This window comes from Hippoglossus hippoglossus, chromosome 6 (assembly GCF_009819705.1).
Source record: "Hippoglossus hippoglossus isolate fHipHip1 chromosome 6, fHipHip1.pri, whole genome shotgun sequence".
Classification (NCBI taxonomy): Eukaryota; Metazoa; Chordata; class Actinopteri; order Pleuronectiformes; family Pleuronectidae; genus Hippoglossus; species Hippoglossus hippoglossus.
In genome coordinates, this window is record NC_047156.1 from 23,510,649 (window position 1) to 23,529,083 (window position 18,435).

The 18,435-nt window shown below is 39.7% G+C and overlaps 1 protein-coding gene across 15 annotated transcripts in view; it reads right to left on the minus strand.

Annotated features, from left to right (window-relative positions):
* cadps2 (Ca++-dependent secretion activator 2) overlaps window positions 1–18,435 on the minus strand; it is a 226,713-nt gene that overhangs the window by 169,034 nt on the left and 39,244 nt on the right. For all 15 annotated transcript variants that reach the window (XM_034587879.1, XM_034587886.1, XM_034587884.1 and 12 more), the window contains exon 2: window positions 12,444–12,557. In XM_034587879.1, coding sequence (XP_034443770.1) covers window positions 12,444–12,557 — 114 coding nt within the window. The remainder of the gene's footprint in view (window positions 1–12,443; window positions 12,558–18,435) is intronic.

An 18,435-nucleotide genomic window follows, 5' to 3' on the forward strand; every position in this document is an offset into this window, starting at 1 on the left:
CTACAGCCTCCTCAATATTTCACACAAATATTTTCAGATGTTTTTCCATCTCTTTTGTGGTTTGGAAGCTTAAGTCTATTACACATACAATTTTTTTTCTATATAGCTCATTTGACCCTCAGTTGGATATGACTGGACCTTTATTGCCATGGTACCACAGATGAACAATAAGGCTGAGGCTGAAGGACGGTCAGGGTTTGAATACGTTTAGGAACAAAAAACAATATGCTAATATGCTATGCTATATATTGAGGACATTTGTTGTAATGGAAACACAAATTAACATGAGGCAAGGATTAAAACTATATTCATCTTTCCACAACTGTATATTGATCAACTATTGATAGTAACTATTTAACTATTCTCTGTCTTTAACACAGATTTAAAAAGGTGTGATGAGTGTACACGTGAGATGAGAGACCAGTCTGTGCTGAGAGCGGTTTCATACTGAGAACCAACAGCAGCACTGTGGTCAGGTCGTGAAGTACTTCCTTACAAACTCTGAGCTGGAGGCACTTACTAATAGTCTGAGCAGCAGCTTCCTGCAGGGCTCCAGAAATGTCAAACACCTGAAGCAGCGGACTCCAGCTGCTCTAAAACACTAAATTACAGGTGACACACACATGCAGCTCCGCATCAGACGTCTGTTCTTCATAAATTGAATTGCCACTATGTGAGGTGAGGGATGTGTTGTTTCTGCATTATGTGACTTATGGTGATATATACAATATGCTTAGGGGCCTTCCTTCACAGCGAAAAAGACTAATTCTGATCCTACAGTTTCGTGAATTTAAAGGTCTGGTTGTAATGAAAACTATTGACACTTCAATTTGTATTTTAATTACGGTATTGTCATATTACTGCTGCCATGACATCACTGAACAAGTCACCTGACCCCTGCACATTTGCTGAGATGCTGAGAACATCTTTTTAAGGGTCTCTTTTGTTCATAAAACAAACTCTTTGAGACTAGCCTGCATGTTGATTCATAAAATAAAATAAGACAAGACAAGATAAGATCAGGAGAATAAAGTATTAAGTATAGAGTATTAAGTCTAAAAAATATAAGTGAAGATAAAAATAAAAGTGTATTATCAGTCAAAATAAAAAATATATGTGTATACGGAGTACAACGATTTGTGGTCCATTCACACACCACTATGTAATACATGTTTTGAAAACACTAAATTAGTCAAATGATTCCATAAATTTGTAGAAATCCTATTCTTCCACAAATTGTATCATAGAGCAGAAACTACCAGAGGGAGAGAGAGAGACAGACAGAGCTTAAGGCGGTTGCTTGATTCTTAGCTTCCAATTGAGCAGCATTGAATTTGAACCACCCCCTGTGACCAGTCACATTATTACAACTTCATACTGCAAAGACTGAGGCATTTAAGACCAATTGACCTCTAAGCGATGACTGATGGACAAGGATTTAAATTCCTGTCCCTCCTCCGAACCCTAAAAATTTAATAAACAAGCAACCAGCGCTCTGTAGCAATTAGTGGGGGCAGAGATAATTATTTCTTTTTTTGATCATTTCAGCACATCAGACTGTCACAGACAGAGACTGACAAACAGACTGTTCACAGGTGTCGCAGTTGCGAATCTCCGTCATGTCAGCAACATTCATGGAATCACCTCCTCTGTAAAAAGTTGTCTTCAAAGTAAAAGCACAACATTCCTTTTTTTGCTGCAATGCTTTATATCAAGCTGAATTACAGAGCTTTATTTTGAAAAGTTGTGAACTTTGGTCTGGAGATTGTGTTGATTGCTTAACAGACCTCTGAAATAACTGACGATGCGATGTATGACATTGTAAGGCATTACCACAGACCAAACAGGTCAGTTTTAGCCTGAACCACTAACACACAGCCTACCGTGGTTTCATCAACTAGTGCATAAACTAGTTTCATAAACAAGTGCAACTCTGTCTGATTTGTCCAAAGATACAACTGAGTGTTATGAGTCTCTCTACATAACCATGAAAACCTTGTAATGTTCAAACATGTAGGTTCAACTTCATGTCATTGTTTTAGGTTCATCACCTCCACTAAAGACATAAAAGCTGATATCTTCATGAATGAAAGGAAACATTGTTTGCCTGAGGAAAAGCAGCAACAGTTTATCAGTTTGTCAAAAATATTAAAGACAGGAAACATTAGGGAAGATTTTACCCAAAACATCCAGTACAGATTATTACAGAAGCTGCAGCTCTGGGTTTGGGCCTTTTCTCCTGGTTCTACTCTTCTTATGTCTATATGGATTTGGAAATATTGGTAAAAGCTAAAAAAACATGCCACAAACTCCTGCCTCACGATTCAAATAAGATCCAGCAGTCATGGATTCGAATACACAAAACATTGCATTATCTGCCGGAGTAACTTCTCTTCAGTCTGCAGGTGTGTGTGAGTGTGTGTCTGTTTCTCCCCTTTCACACACAAACTGATAATCACATGTATTTAGTTATTAATCGATTATGTCGGATCATGTCTCTGGATCGTTCAGGCCATGACCCCGATGTTCTGACTGTGCGCGTCACGTCACGTCTTGGTTTGTGTAGCAGGTTTCAACATGTGTCTCATAAACTCTACAACAAATCAAACTAACACAAAGTAAACGTCAAATACTGTACGTGTCCTAATAACTTGTGATCAGTGATGGTGTTTATTGTTAAAGTATAAAGTGAGCGCAGGTCAGAGGGGGGGTGAGGTTGAAGCAGACTCCGACATGAACTAGGAACAGTCAGGCACTGGCAAGATGGCGACGGGGGAATCGCCCACTATGAGCCTCAAATATGCTCTTCAGATACCAATGGTTGACGTTAGGGACGCTACGTCCATCTATATATACAGTCTATGCTCACATTTAAGTCTGGATTTCGATTTGTCTATCTTTCACATACTGCAGGGGTGTACAGACAGTGAAAACATGTGCAAATGTCTATATTGGAGTTTTCTCAGTGCAGAAGGAAACATGCATCTGCAGGTTCTCAACATACAGACTCTTAAAGATGTAACGAGTCTGTCATGAGGAGCTTGAACACAAGGTCAATGAAAACAGGTCACATCATTACATTTCATTTAGCTGACGCTTTTATCCAAAGCGACTTACAATAAGTGCATTCAACCATGAGGGTACAAACCCAGAACAACAAGAATCAAGAAAGTACAATTATCTTCAAGAAAGCCAGACTACTGTATTATTCAAGGTATAGTCGGAAGAGATGTGTTTTTAGTTTGCGGCGGAAGATGTATAGACTTTCTGTTGTCCTGATGTCATTGGGTAGCTCGTTCCACCATTTAGGAGCCAGGACAGCAAACAGTCGTGATTTTGCTGAGTGCGCAACAACAAACATTACAAAGTATAGTCTCAGACAAATGCTGGTATATATACACTATAAATATAATCAAATCAAAGAAATCTGATAGTTATAACTAGGGGTGTAACGGTACATGTATCCAAACCGAAAATTTCCGGTATGGGCCTTTCGGTTCGGTACACACATGTAATGAACGAATGCAGCGAGTCCCCGTGCGGAACTTATTTGTGTGCATCTCAAATTCAGAATGTGCTTCCCGGGCTCGTGGTGATGACGACCGCAGACAAACATGAGTTTGAAGACCCTCCCTCATCATTTAAGTCTGCTGTGTGGGAGCACTTCAGTTTCACAATCAACTAAGCGACGACGGACAAAAACAAGTTGATGGCACAAAAGCCTTTTTTATTTTGAAGAGTCTACTTATGTTGCACAGTCCAAATGTAAAGCTGCTAATTTGAAAACAATAACAGTAAGTACTGTTAATTTTCTACATGTTGCCTTAATGAATATTTATTTATTTGAGAGAATATTTATCTTTATTTACTTTTGTAAAATTTACGTTTTTTTAGGTAAGAAAGACAGCCATAATCTGTCAGTTCACCAATGTTAATTAAAAAGAAAAGAAAAAAAAAAAGGTTTCTGTTCCTCGTTTATGCTGTAGCGAAAACATAGTGAACCGTGACCTCTAAACTGAGGTACGTAGCGAACCCGGATTTTTGTGTACAGTTAAACCCCTAGTTGTTACTATCTGCAAAGTCCAGCAACAGCTGGTTTAAGATCACAATGGCAGATGGCACTTGATGTTTGTTGATCTTAAATATAAGTAGTCTCCTTGTTTTCCAACATATGGACTCCAGATTTGGTGAATACAAGAAGGTAGACAACATTACTGGAGCTACATGCTATTTTTAGATTTTATAATCGTTTTTTCTTCCAAAGCTGGTAAAAGTGTCAAGTTTTTTACAATCAGAGCATGCAGCAGAATAAAAAGTAAAAAACAATGGCAATACCCTGTTGTCCCTGGTGGACGGAGCTTCTGTGTGTCTTATATGTGTGTTTATTACTTTGTCTGCCTGTACCAGTACGTACACGTACAGGTACAGGCAGTTTTTGTTTGTTTATTTACAAACATCCTAATATACAAGTTAGGAGTAATCTATTTCACCTTGCGTATTTTTAAGATGTGCGTATTTCATGCCCAAAACATCAAATCGTGTGGCTTTTCAAAAATACTTGATCCACTTGTGCAGGATATTAAATACTGGAGAGAGACGGAATTAGGGTCCCCTTATATGATCAGCCCATGTTTGGAACTAAAGTCCAAGTAACAGGAGTATAACCTTGGTCTATATTGTTTATTTGGATTTGTAGAATCATTTAGTGCCAGATATTGTTACCGCTTTTGTCTCGCCTAGAAAGAGGAATTTCAAACACAATTGAATGAAGATTCATCAAACATAGTTATGCAAACTCAAGCACTTCATGCAGAACACTGACAAAAAAAACAGTCTTCCATATGTGATGGGTGTTAAATGCTCTTGTATTCTAAATTCCCTGCAGTACTTTAATATGGGAAAATTTCTCTGTCGATATTATGCATGATAACTTGGAGGGAGTGGCACAGTATGAAATTAAACTGCTGATACTGCATTTGTTAGATAAGTATACACCGTCAAAGGAAATAGACAGGAGAATCAAGAGCTTTAACTATGGTTACATGGAGCAAAATAACAAACCACCTGCCCTGAAGTTGGGAGAGGACTCAAATGCCATCCAATCCTGGTGTTTACTTTGCAATCTACCACTTATCTTTGAAGACTTGGTTTGTCCAAATGATCAACACTGGTATTTGCTACTGCTGTTGCTTCAAATAGTAAACATTTTATTTTCTCCAATGTATTGGAGAAAGGCTATTACTGCTTTTTTAAAACACTTGATGACACCCTGTCAAAGAGCAATTGACTTAATTGAGAAGAAGAATATTCAGTCTGACATTTGAATTAGACTAAACATTTTAAATATACTAAATAAATAAAACATAAACCACAGACAGGAAAAACAATAAATGGACTCTCTGGCTCTGTTTAACAAATGACTCTTGAATACATATTAAACATTTGCCACAGGATATATGTTACCAGCTCAAACTACAGACTATAGAGCCTCATCCAAAGCTCCGTAAATAAAGACAAAGTATGTGTCACAATTTTGCAACAAATTGTAAATGACTGTGACAATGTCGTAATGGTGGTTGCCATGTGTTTCAGTTGAGAGTTGAATAAAAAACCTTTTAAAGAATATAAATGTTGTGTTTATTAGATCTAACATTGGTAGCAGAGGATGGCTACTAATTACAAAGTTCCACCGAAGTTTGACGAAGCCAGACAATATCTGGAGACGTGTTACAGAGCTCGACAAACAAAAACAAGTCATTGGTGTCTTTCTAGAGCTTGAAGGAAGAGCCAGGGAAACAGCCATGGAAATACCAGCAGATGATTTGGACAGTGATGACAGTATGGTGACATTGTAAGGGACACTGAACGAGGTGTTCTTAAAGGGGGAAAAAAGACAGTGCTTCTCTTACGTTGATGGCATTTTAAAGGTCAGTGCTGTGTCCATGGCGGACTAAATTCTTGACTTTGAACAGAGATACAACCGGATGAATAAGTACCGCATGACACTGCCTGTTAGCTTAAGAAGAGCAGGCATCGACAGCATGCACGGAATTAACGTTCGTCTCGATGAAGTCAGCACTGAAACAGATTTTTTTCGGAGGGAAACGTCAGGTACATCAAACCGAATACAAGTGAACCAGGATGTGGTGTTCATCACTTAGTAAAGACCACAAGCAAAAGGCAAACTGAATAATGTCATGTCACAGAGTGGACAACAAAGATTACCTGGCACCAATCCACTGGACAAATTCGTTAAGAGATCAAGATGCGCCAGATGCGTTAACCAGATGCTGCAAACAGAAATTCCTAATTGCACACCATTTCGATTTGGAGATGGAAATATAGTGTACGCCACCAGAAAAGTAAAACTACCAGCTAAAATAGGCCAGAGAAAACGTTAGGAAGTAAAACATTCCTAAAAGGGCTGAAACAGTTTTGGACATGGAAAATACCACATGGAAAATACCATAGTCTGTGCCTCTTGACTTCACCAGTTCAGGCCACTTCTGTGTGGACATTAGAGACAGAGACACTGAGAAGAGTCATACTGAAGAGGATGTCCTTATGGTCACAGAAAACTTGTCCATAGATGAGAAACACAAAGTTCTCCTGAAACTTCGCAAGCAGTTTGGCCACACATCCGCAGATCAACTACAGAGGCTCATCCAAAGCTCCATAAATAAAGACTGTTTCACCATTTTGCAACAAATAGTACATGACTGTGACATATGCCGGAGGTACAGCAAGACCAAGCCAAAGCCGGCTGTGGATTTATCTCTAGCTTTGGATTTAAATGAGACAGTAGCAGTGGACCTGCATGAGTTGGAACCTGGTGTATGGTACCCGCATATAAATCGGCCACTTCACACGTTATAGAGCAGGGAACATTGAAAACACAATAAAAATTGTCAACTCATTCATTAACCAATGGATAAGTGTCTGTAAACAGGACAACATCAGTGACAGGGAGCTGAATGCAGGAGAAGAGTTGCACTCACCCATAACACAAACAAATGTGACACAAGCTGAGACAGAGCACAAGGTATGTGCTAACACTGTCTCTTCTATAGGTATAAAGTTAAGAGCAGGTTATACTGTAACATTTGTAAACAGAAATGATGGTGTTCAACATAAAGCCAGAGTTTTAGGAAGAGCAGGCAAAGCCGCAGAAAAGCACAAGAAGTGGTATATCCTGCAACATCTTGAACCTGACGGCAGTGATGGGCAAAAGGAGTCAGATGACATGTCACACATTGATAGTCTTAACATTGAACAAGAAAACATGGATGCTGATATACTTATAACTAAAGACATCTCATTTGATGCAGCCAAACAGGAATAAATAAAGAACTGACACAATAATGATGTTTTTGTGGAAGCAAGGTCAAAAATGTATCTCCACCAGAGGGGTCTGTTATCTCAAAGAAACCCCCAAAGGTATTGTACCTAAAGCACAACTTTTAGTCAGAGGCTAATATCCACGAGTTATAGAAAGATTCCCCAACCAGTGCTTCAGAATCTCTTAGCAGTTAGCAGTAATCTGTCAAAATCAGTGGCAAATCCATTCTATGGAGATCAAATCTGCATTTTTGTAGGGCATGGAACTGTCCAGAGATATGTATATCCACCCCCCCACCTGGAGCAAGCAGTATTCTATTGAAACTAAAGAAATTTGTATATGGTCTTGCCGACCCATCACTATATTGGTACTACAAAGTGAAAGAAATCATGCCGAGTACAGTTGGTAAAATGTCACATGTCGATCCAGCAGTCTTTTATTGGCTAAATGAGCCGTTTAAGGTTGCTGGAGTACATGCATGTCATGTTGATTTTCTTTGGGTAGGCTCACAAAACATTTCGACAGATGTGATTCCTCTACTGAAGTCTGCGTTCCATGTTGGATGCGAGGAGCATGAACATTTCTGCTATGTAGGGATGGATTTTGCTACTGTTGATGGTGTAGTTCAGATACATCAGCACAGTTGCATTGATAATCTATAACCGCTCCATTTGCAAACAGCACGTGCCATACAGAGGGATGCCCCCTTAATGAAACTGAAAAAGAAACAGCTGAAGTCAAAAATAGGACAGACACCGTGGGTTGCTAAGCAGACCAGACGTCATGTTTGACACCTGTAGTTTAGCATCGTTTGGGTGACAATAATACTCTGAACCTTATTGTTTTCAGTGACGCTTCCCTAGGCAATCTTTCAGATGGAGGTACAAAGGGGGGAACTTTAATTACCCTCATGGGAGAAAGGGGGAAGTTTCCCCGCCTCTGTTGGCAGGCTAAGAGAATCGGACATGTGGTGTGGAGAACTCTTGCGGGAGAAACCCTTGCTATGTCAGATGGAATAGACAGTACTATCTTCCTGGCAACGCTGTTTTCAGAGCTCACCACTGGAAATGCTGGACTGAATGCTCTTCCATTGATCTGTGTGACCGATAATCACTTTCTATTCAATGCCCTGAAGTCAACAAAACATGTCACAGAGAAGAGACTCAAGGAAATTATACAAAGCAAGAAAATCAAAGAGGTTCTCTGGTCAGATACAAAAGCTCAGCTCGCTTCGGCTCTAATGCTTTTGATTGTATTGTTATATTTTTCTTCTTTTGCCAAATCCACTCTTAATGCTCACATTGTCACCAAGGAATAATTTTGTTTATGGTCACTAGATGACTTTGTTTTGTAAAATTCTGAAATTTCAAAAAGGTATAATTATTATTATTTTTAAAAGAGATATAGGGAGATTGTTAACATGTATTTCCCCTCTACTCTGTACTTTACGGTAAAATTGTTTCCCCTTTGACTGCTGGTGACACATGGGTGGTGAGGTGGTTGTGTGCGGTGAAAATGTCGTAATGGCGTTGCCATGTGTTGCAGTTGACAGTTGAATAAAAAAACGTTAAACTATGCGTGACTATGTTTGGTGAATCTTCATTCAATTGTGTCTGAAATTCCTCTTTCTAGGCGAGACAAAAGCGGCAACAATATCTGGCACTAAATGATTCTACAAGTCCAAATAAACAATATATAGGCCAAGGTTATACGCCTGTTACTTGGACTTTAGTTCCAAATACTGGCTGATCATATAAGGGGACCCTAATTCCGTCTCTCTCCAGTAGTTAATATCCTGCACAAGTCTATCAAGTATATAAACGTCGTGTTTATTACGTCTAACAGCATTGACCAAATAATTTTGTTGTTATTTTTCCCCCCAACGTTCGAATGAATGTTCAAATTTTGAATACAAGGGGAAGCCCTTATCTGCTCACACACGTCAGGAATCATGCAGAGCAGGAAAAGAAGCTGAAAACGTATTGTCTCCTGATGCTCTGTAGTGAGAACCCTCTTCCCCAATGTGGAACATCTGCCATGACTATACATGATTAATGAAAAACACCACTAATCCCTGTTGCTGCAGTTTTATGTGTGTATGTGAGGACACAGGAGGACATTTGATGCATGACGTTTGTTTTTTGTTTTTAGTTTAATTAGGGATTATTTTGTCCACTGAGGACAATTCCTTGTCTCTCTTTGATCATGGCCTGTCAGCTCCTCTGCAGCAACACAAACAGAGTCTCAGGGAGATCCTCTCGTCTCACACTTGCGGGCAATTAAGACGACGAGCGGCCGGCTTCCGATAAGATCTCCATTTCATACAAGATGATAGGCGCGAAGACGGGATGACAAAGATGAGAGGAGATACAGGGAGAGGACGGGCATATTGCAGAGAGACATGAGTGTAAAAATTAAATAAAAAGAGTGAGGAAATTCACTGCAATCTCTTCTCAAAGTTGTCCTCCAACAATTGTGGACGGAGACATGAGGTAACAGGGGAGTCACAGTGTTTCTGAAAGAGTTAGGACAGATTTTCCATCAAACACCGAGCAACTTCAAGAAAAATTATCAGAAAGGCAGCAAAGAAATGTAAAATCCTTGTAAAATGCATGTGTTTCTCACAAATACTTTCACAAAGTGTATGGATGTTCTCTGAGAGAGAGTTACAATGGGTTTGATTCACCAATATCTTCTGAAGTTTTTTCTTAGATTCATTCTTAAGAAAGTTCCTATGTCAGATTCATGACGTGTTCTAAAGAAGTCAAGGATGCCTTAACGAAATTCTAAAGATGGTGGTGCATTAGACTAAAAACCTAAAAAAATCTGTTCTCTTTTGTAGTGTCAGTAGTGTGTATAAAACATCCACAAAAAAACAAACAAACATGGCATGTTACAAGTTCACAGGCCGGACTGGGTTCAGACATACATTTTTGAAATAGTTTTGAGGTTGGGTCGGTAACGTTGGCTGGGTGATCGCCCATCTCAGAGGCAGAAGGTCAGCTCTGTGTTCATTATATATATACGCTGAGTGTAAAATCTAAAGATAGGTGGCTCTTTTGATAAGTGTAAGTTAAGTAGAAGTGTTTTCCTCTTCAACATGGTCTGTGTGTTTAAAATCTTCAAGATACTTAAAGAAATAAAATGAAATTTGCAGAATAAAAAATATGCACAGAAACCGTTTTGTCATATTTTTTTAATTATGAGTTTCTTTCTGTAGATTATTTGTAAGCTATAAAGAACCACAAACCAGACACATAGTATATATGATAAGATAGTATGCTATATTTTACAACTGTAGAATTGGATAAAACACAATGACTGATTATTTGTACAAGCATGTCAGTAGTTAAGTGTGTGTAAGACTGCTCTTTAGTGTGCGAAGATTCTGTTCTTACATTAGAACAAATCCCAGACAAGAAAACATTGGTGAATGTCAGAATCTTTGTAAAAACAGTGTAAGTGATAAGGTAATTTCTCTTTATAAGAATGGTTGGTGAACGAGGCCCATTGTTCTCAGTAATGTCAGAGAGAGGCTGTGTGGTGACATGAGGGTGGGGTGGTCAGAGGGAGGTGAAGAAAATGAAAACGTTTTAGAGGGGAGTCGGGTTCTAAAGACAAAGAAACTCCCTCACAAACAGAAAAGTGCTTGTGGATCGTTTTTTTTTAATCTGTTTCAGTCTGTTATTGCTAAATTTAATTACTTTGTGCCATAAGAGCTCAACAACCACTCTGTCATCAGAGGTGTGGAGGAGGACAAAGTCACACCACTCCCGCGACCACCAGTGAACACGGGACAGTTTGAAACCACAGCACGCAACTACAAGCCCCCAAACCAGGAAGTCTCAGGAAAGTTCTGCAAACCAGAGTCAGTTAATATACCAGTTTATAGTTTTGTATGTGTCCAACAGTTCAGTTGGTGAACAGAACCCGAGTGATGCAAACGGGATGAGATGACTCATCCACATGCAAACAGTGTTTTAAGTCATTAAAGGGACAGTGATTTTTACACCTTCCAAATTGCAGATTTTCAAAAACTCAGGTTTCTGTTTATCTCTGTGTAAAACAGATTGTTTGGATAACAATGATGTCACAACTTACTTCACTTGTGTCTACTATTGCTTTGTGTCATGAGCATGCAACAGGAACAACAACACTGGCGACTGTATAAGAGTTTTTCTACGTTTGGTTAGCACTACTAGGTCTAAATACAAGTTTGCAGCTGAATTTAGCATCACTGGCATCACGCCTGGCAATGTCACCTTACTGACATTGCCAGGCGTCAGTCTCAACCAATATTACTTGGACCACAGCGTTCTTCTCTGGTATTTGACGGATCACTGACTTTAGCACCGCCTACTGACCTGATTGAGCATTTGTTGTCAGTTTTGTGTTCTCATCTGGACAGAGATATTCTGTAAAATGCAGGTTGTGTGGACTGAAATTTCTTTTAAAAAAAGAGGGAGAAAATAACATTTCAAAAACATATCTGCAGTGGTATAGACAAGGCCTTGATTTTCTGTTAAAAATGTTTGTTGCATGTAAAACTATCTAGCATACACGTGATGGTTACGTGTTTGTTAGTTTTTACAAGAATCAGGTTCAAACGAATTTGACATGACACACAATTTGTTCAAATATGTATTCGCTGTAGGGCAAAAATTGGAGAAGGTGGGGTTTACAAACGATATTGCAGGGCGATCCAAATGTATTGGCTTCATTTTTGGGAGCTTTCATGTCGTCAATCATTATATACAGTCATTGTTCAGAGGAGTGTGTTGCGTTAATCCATCATTATCATATTGTGAGCCTGTTCTGCCTATTCAGCAAATGTCTCAGCAAAATAAATCACAGTATGTATTAAATTGATGTGTGAAATATTGCAGCCCAAGTGATAACCTTTGAAAATGTCCTCAACTTTAACCCAACAATCTGCTCCTGCATAACTCAAATGTCATGCTTGGGCAGAGTCCAAATACGATTACAATTTCATGGTATCAAATACCATCGCATCCCCAACAGGGGAAGAGCTCCAACTCAAAAAATGCCAGCTGAGGACTCAGACCCTTTACACGGGGAGTAGAGTAAACATGAAGTCACTTGCCTCATAGTAGCTCCTCACAGCGTTGCAGAAAGCTTCATCTGCCACAATCTGAGTCTCTCCGTTGAGGAAGGCCAGGAATCGCTCCTTCACCGCCTGCAGCTGCTGCTTGTTCACCTGAGAGAGACGAGAGGTGAAGGAGGTGAAAAAGGAAATAAAGAATAGAGATTGAGAGTTGGAGAGGGAGGAGAAATGTTAACATGAGAGAAAGTCATCAATTAGAGACAGAGGGGGAGCAGATGATGGAGCAGAAGAGGAAGGCAGGGTAGAAGAGAAATAGAACAAAAGTACAAGATTAGACTCATATTTAAAGTTTGATACCGTCATTACAGAGAAGAGTCATTATCAAACAGGATGTCGTTTTTCAACAAAAGCCACAAAAGAAAAAATATGTTCTGTGTCTTGAAAGCAATGGAGATTCTTAAAAAGAAACACAATGAATATTTTAACTAATTTAACACAAATTGTATGTATTTTAGTTAACTGTTAATCCTTTTCAAAATCATCCATTTTAGCTTGGATTTACGTTGATTTTCTTTCTTGTAGACAGCCATTAGTTTCAGTTTTCTTTTATAAAAACATTAATCCCTTATTTCTTTGGTACATTTATATTATTTCTCCATTTTGTGGCACAGGAATTGTTTAAGCGTTAGTATACATGTCTGTAAGCTTATAATGGTTACACAGCTTAATCTGCTTTATTTTGCATTGGTGCATCCAATGAAATCAACACGTCTGTGAGTTGTGCATTAAGTGATTTTACACAGATACACTTTGCCTTCCTCTATGGAGGGATGAGAAGTGGCTTTAGATAATGCCCACCGCCACTACTGTTTCCCACTGGAAATGCTAACAGCTATCACACAGGAAATTATACCCACAATCATTTCCACAGTAGCGCTCCAAATCCTAAAAGCTGAGGCCTCACAGATAACATCAAACGAAATAACGGAAAAAATAAAGAAGAAAATTAAATAAGGAAAGGGCGAAGATGGGCATATAGACTTCAGTGAGATGTTTCGACGGGGGAGACACCACTGGGAGTTGGAAGGGATGAAGAGGTTGCTCTGTTTCTGCTCGACAGGTAGGTAAATATAACTTCTGCTAACAGTTGGTTAGTATCGTGTTGTTTGTGGTGGCTTGTTCCAACTTGTTTTGGTCCAGAGTTCAAATATCGACAGTCATTCCCCAGAATTGCAGACCCCACCTTTAATGAAGCCAATGACCAGTGCATCAGGACATTCTGTAAGGTCGGCAGCAGACACAGAACAAACTACAGCAGAAATTTATGAAATCTTAGAAAACAAAGCAAAAGCGCTGCTGCTGCTTTATCTACTGTGATCTTAACCCTAAAGGGGAATTACTCGCAGCATCTGTCAAATCAGACCACTAACATCCTTGCATCTGAAACCTACAGCTGTGGGTTATGGATAAAGTGGAATGTGAACAATAAGGCTCATATCAATGATCTAAAATATATATTTCAGCTTTTTACGTTATGAAAGTTCGGAGTAACCCTAACCCTAATATGTACAGAGCAAATCTGTAACTGAATAAAAACAACTTCCAAAGTTGGTTGATAAAAGAAGATGGGGTCAAAGAACACTTGCTGTGGTAAACAGAAACTATATTTCATATGCCGTGTGTGTGTGTGTGTGTGTGTGTGTGTGTGTGTGTGTGTGTGTGTGTGTGTGTGTGTGTGTGTGCAGCTATGTAAACAATCTTTTTATAACCATTAAACAAAAGTTTTAATGATTGATGAAGGTGTTTTATGAACTGGGTGTCTGTGGTGACACTCCAGTAAGGAAAAAGCTGTATCGTTTGTATTAATGCAAAACCATTGACTATGAAAATGAGGTAGTCACAGAAAATGAAACGTGTCTACGAAATAAGACAGCTCTGCAGTTCACAAACTCATGTAGTGCAGCAATAAAATCACAGTTGGTCACAAAAAGATTGACAAAGGTTTTTTTCTTTGACCTGTGGTATTAAAACACATTTACTGTTACCACCAGTTACTACAGGTGTCACCAAATAACCAGGACTGAAACCTTTCAGATTAGCACTCTATATATTAAGGACAAATAAGACCTTTAAATTTAACTGTGTCTCTCCCTGGAATTTCAAAGTGGCTTTAAAACATAGTGAAGCGGAGGTAAGGTCAATTGAAGCCCTGGTACAGGCAGCCGGTCCCCAGACTGCAAGGGCTTTACTGTGTCTGGGGACACAGGCCACCCACCTTTGATTGGAGGTTATTAACCTTTTCAAATATATGCCATAAATATGTCATGAAGTAGAGACAATCCATATGTTTGAGTCTACATAAGCATTGGCCCTGCTAAGTCCAAACGCGGTTTGAAACACTTGGTGGGGTTTTCAGCCATGTTCAACCATAAATGTAGATTTCTTTTCTAAATTTGGTAAAAAAGGCATTCATAAATGTATTTCTGTAAAGAACTGTCATATAATTTAGTTTGCAGCTTAAAAGACACATTGAAGAGTGCAGTATTTCATTAAGGACGTCACCGTGAGTGAGAGAACTCAGCTTGATGTGTACATTTTTGACCAGCAATTAACTAATTAACCATAAATATCACTGTTAAATTAAGATGGAAATTAACTCAAGCTTTCCTGTTCATCTCCCTGCTCACCTACAGTGCAACAATCTAACTCCTCATCCAGTCATTTTCGAATATTTTCAAGTCTGGTTGGTTTTCAGAGGAGCAATTCTCAGTGGAGCACTCAGGCCAGACTAAAATCTCTCCCATAAATGTCATTGGTCCTGGTAATTTATGCTCAGTGAACCACAGCTGACATATTGTACTGCGTGAGATTTTAAGTTTTCATGAGCAACAAAATAACCACAAACTGCTGCTCATTCCCTGCATATGTATGAGGCGTCAGGAGGACGGCTTCGTCTGGGAAAATTAAGCCATAATTCTTCTGCCTGTTGCAGCGCTGCCAGCAACAAGTACATTCAGGAAGTCAAAGTGCCACTTTCCACTGACACAAAGTGGGCTTATTTCATGCTGCAAGCTCTTTGTGTGGGCTACTCAATGTTTTCTGTGTCTAAATGAAGATGCAGTTGTTTGCCATTTCTCCCCCAGGAGGGTGAATTTAAGAAGAGCAGCAGGTTCTGACCATTCACGTTCAAAATTGTTCAACCTTCATTTAAGAGGTGGAAACTGTGAAATACTGTTCATTAGAGATAAGGAAACACCCGCTGAAGAGTAATGTAGGACAAGCAGACTGTCTGAGGTCAGAGTGATGCTAACAACACTCATTGACCTCTCGTATGTGGAGGGACAATGCATGTCACATGGGATCAGCCCTGTTTGTCTCAAAGGTCTTATTTTCCTCTCGGTTGGATTACTGCACTACTCTCTATGTGGACATTGGCCAGTCAGCCTTGTCTTGTAGCTGATGAAGATAGCTGGTGCCAGGAAGAGAGATGGCGTCTCAGATGGTGTGTTAGTATATCTCTAAGCTCCTCTGCCCTGTTTCCATCCACTATCTCTCAGATCCTCTGACCAGCTGCTCCTTGCTGTCCCTCTGTCGAGGTGAGGGGGCGATTGTGCCTTCACAGTAGCTATTGCTTTGGAACGGTTTTACATTAGATGATCCCTCCGCAGACACTTAAAAGTCTAAAGACCTACATGTTTTCTCAAGCAGTGTCCTTAAGGTCTTCTTTAAAGAGATACTCCACACTTATACATTTACACGTTTTCAAGCTGTAAACTAAATCATATGACTGTTCTTTGATGAAATACAAGTCTACATATATTTGCTGTAGATAGCTCTTAATGCCACCTAGTGTTTCAAAACATTTTGGCCCTTGCAGGGGTTATGCTTCCCAACTATATGGAATGTATCTACATCATGACATTTATATATATTCAAAAAGGCTTACAGCTTTTAAACAAAAGGTAGGCAGTCCTCTGCCACCAGCGACTACTCGTGCTAGGAAACACTGAAAGCTGTGCACATTTTCAAATCTAGACCAAGTTGGATGATCCAGAATTATCTTTACAGCTATCGACGTCCAACTTTCATTGTGACTACTAAGGATTTTCATGTAGGATATCTATAACATGATTCTGACTAGTCAAAACAGAATTAAATGTACTGTTTTGACTTTTCAAAACTGCAACTTCTAAGATCTATAATTACATGACAACAATGACAATTAAGGTTCTACTTTTCCCATTAATGTGTGTGTGGTTTGTAATTCTGGAAATCCAAAGTTCAGCTAAATAATTACTATCTATCTCAGTTAAAGATATCTACAATCTCATTGGTGTGTCTTAGCCCCACCTACCATCACTGCGTTCAGCATTGGTAGAGGTATCTCATCCAAAACTTAGGTAGGTCAGGGCTCCATGCGACCAAAAATCTGTGAAGTGCGACTAAACATTTCCATTGGTCGCACCACTGCTCCAAACATTTAGCTGGTCTGTCTCTGTTGTTCATCAAGTCGTGTCACTTCCTCTTTTCATCTCCCCTGCAGAATTTACCATCACACACCTTTTGATTAGACAACAACCTTGGACTTTCCATTTTCGAATCGTGCTCTGTTCTGTCTCTGTGCTGGGGTTTAAACACATCCTGAACGTAACATCGAGGGCTGGATTCAAAACCACAACAAAAATCTAAGTAAAAAATGGAAATCACAGGCTGATTATGTTCTAACTCATAATGTGACTCAGTAGTGTGTATGGCCTCTGCATGCCTGTATGCACTCCTGACAACGTCTAGGCATGCTCCTGATGAGTCGGCAGAGGGTGTCCTGGGGGATCTCCTCCCTGACCTGGATCAGGGCATCAGTGAGCTCCTGGACAGTCTGTGGCGGTACTTGGCGGCGTCAGATACACCGATACAAAACATCCCATAGATTCTCAATTTGATTTAGGTCAGGGGAACGTGAGGACCAGTCAATGGCATCAATGCGTTTGTCATCCAGGGGCCTACACACTCTGGCCGCCTGTCACATGTGCTCAGTATGAACCTGCTCTCATCTGTGAAGAGAACGGGTCACCAGTGGCGGACCTGCCTATTCTGGTGTTTTCTGACGTTTGCTAATCGAGCCGCACGGTTCTGGGCTGTGAGCACAGGTCCCACTAAAGGATGTCGGGCCCTCATGCCGCCCTCAGGGAGTCTGTTTCTGACAGTTTGTTTAGAAACATGCACACCAGTAGTCTGTTGGAGATCATTTTGTAGGGCTCCTTCTGTTCCTCCTCGCACAAAGGAGCAGATACCGGTCCTGCTGCTGGGTTGATGCCCTTCTACAGCCCTGTCCAGCTCTCCTAGTCTCCTGGTATCTCCTCTATGCTATTGAGACTGTGCTGGGAGTCACAGCAAACCTTCTTGTGAAAGCACATATGGATGTGCCATCCTAGAGAAGAATCAGTCGGAAAGGATAAGGAGAGAGCAATGGCCACCACAAGCAAAACCCCTTTTTAGGGCTTGTCTTACTTTTGCCTCTCCATTGCACCTGTTGTCACTTTCATTTGCACCAAAGCAGGTGAAATTGATTCACAATCACTTGTGCTTCCTAAATGGACAGATTGATATCCCTGACATTTAACTGACATGGTGTTATACTGTGATGATTAAGTGTTCCCTTAATTTTTTTGGGAGGTGTATATGGGAACTGTCAAGCAAAGGTATAATAGGTGTATTATTGCGCTGCCAAAAGGAGGAGTGAGAAATTTTGGGTGCACCTAAATTATGTGCACCTAAGTGAAATAGGCGCACTGGTGCCAATACCAATATAAAAAGTTAGTCTGGAGCCCTGTAGGTGAAGTTACACTTGTACTGTCTGCTTTTGCATGCCTATAGGTCTATTTCTATATTTATTATATTATATTTTAGATTTAATACCATTTTGATACACTTAATGTAGTTGTATTGTACAGAATGCTGATGATTTTAAAATAATTTATCTAATACACTTCACCTCTAAGCTCTAAGAAGGGAGAGTAGTGTGAAGAAAGAG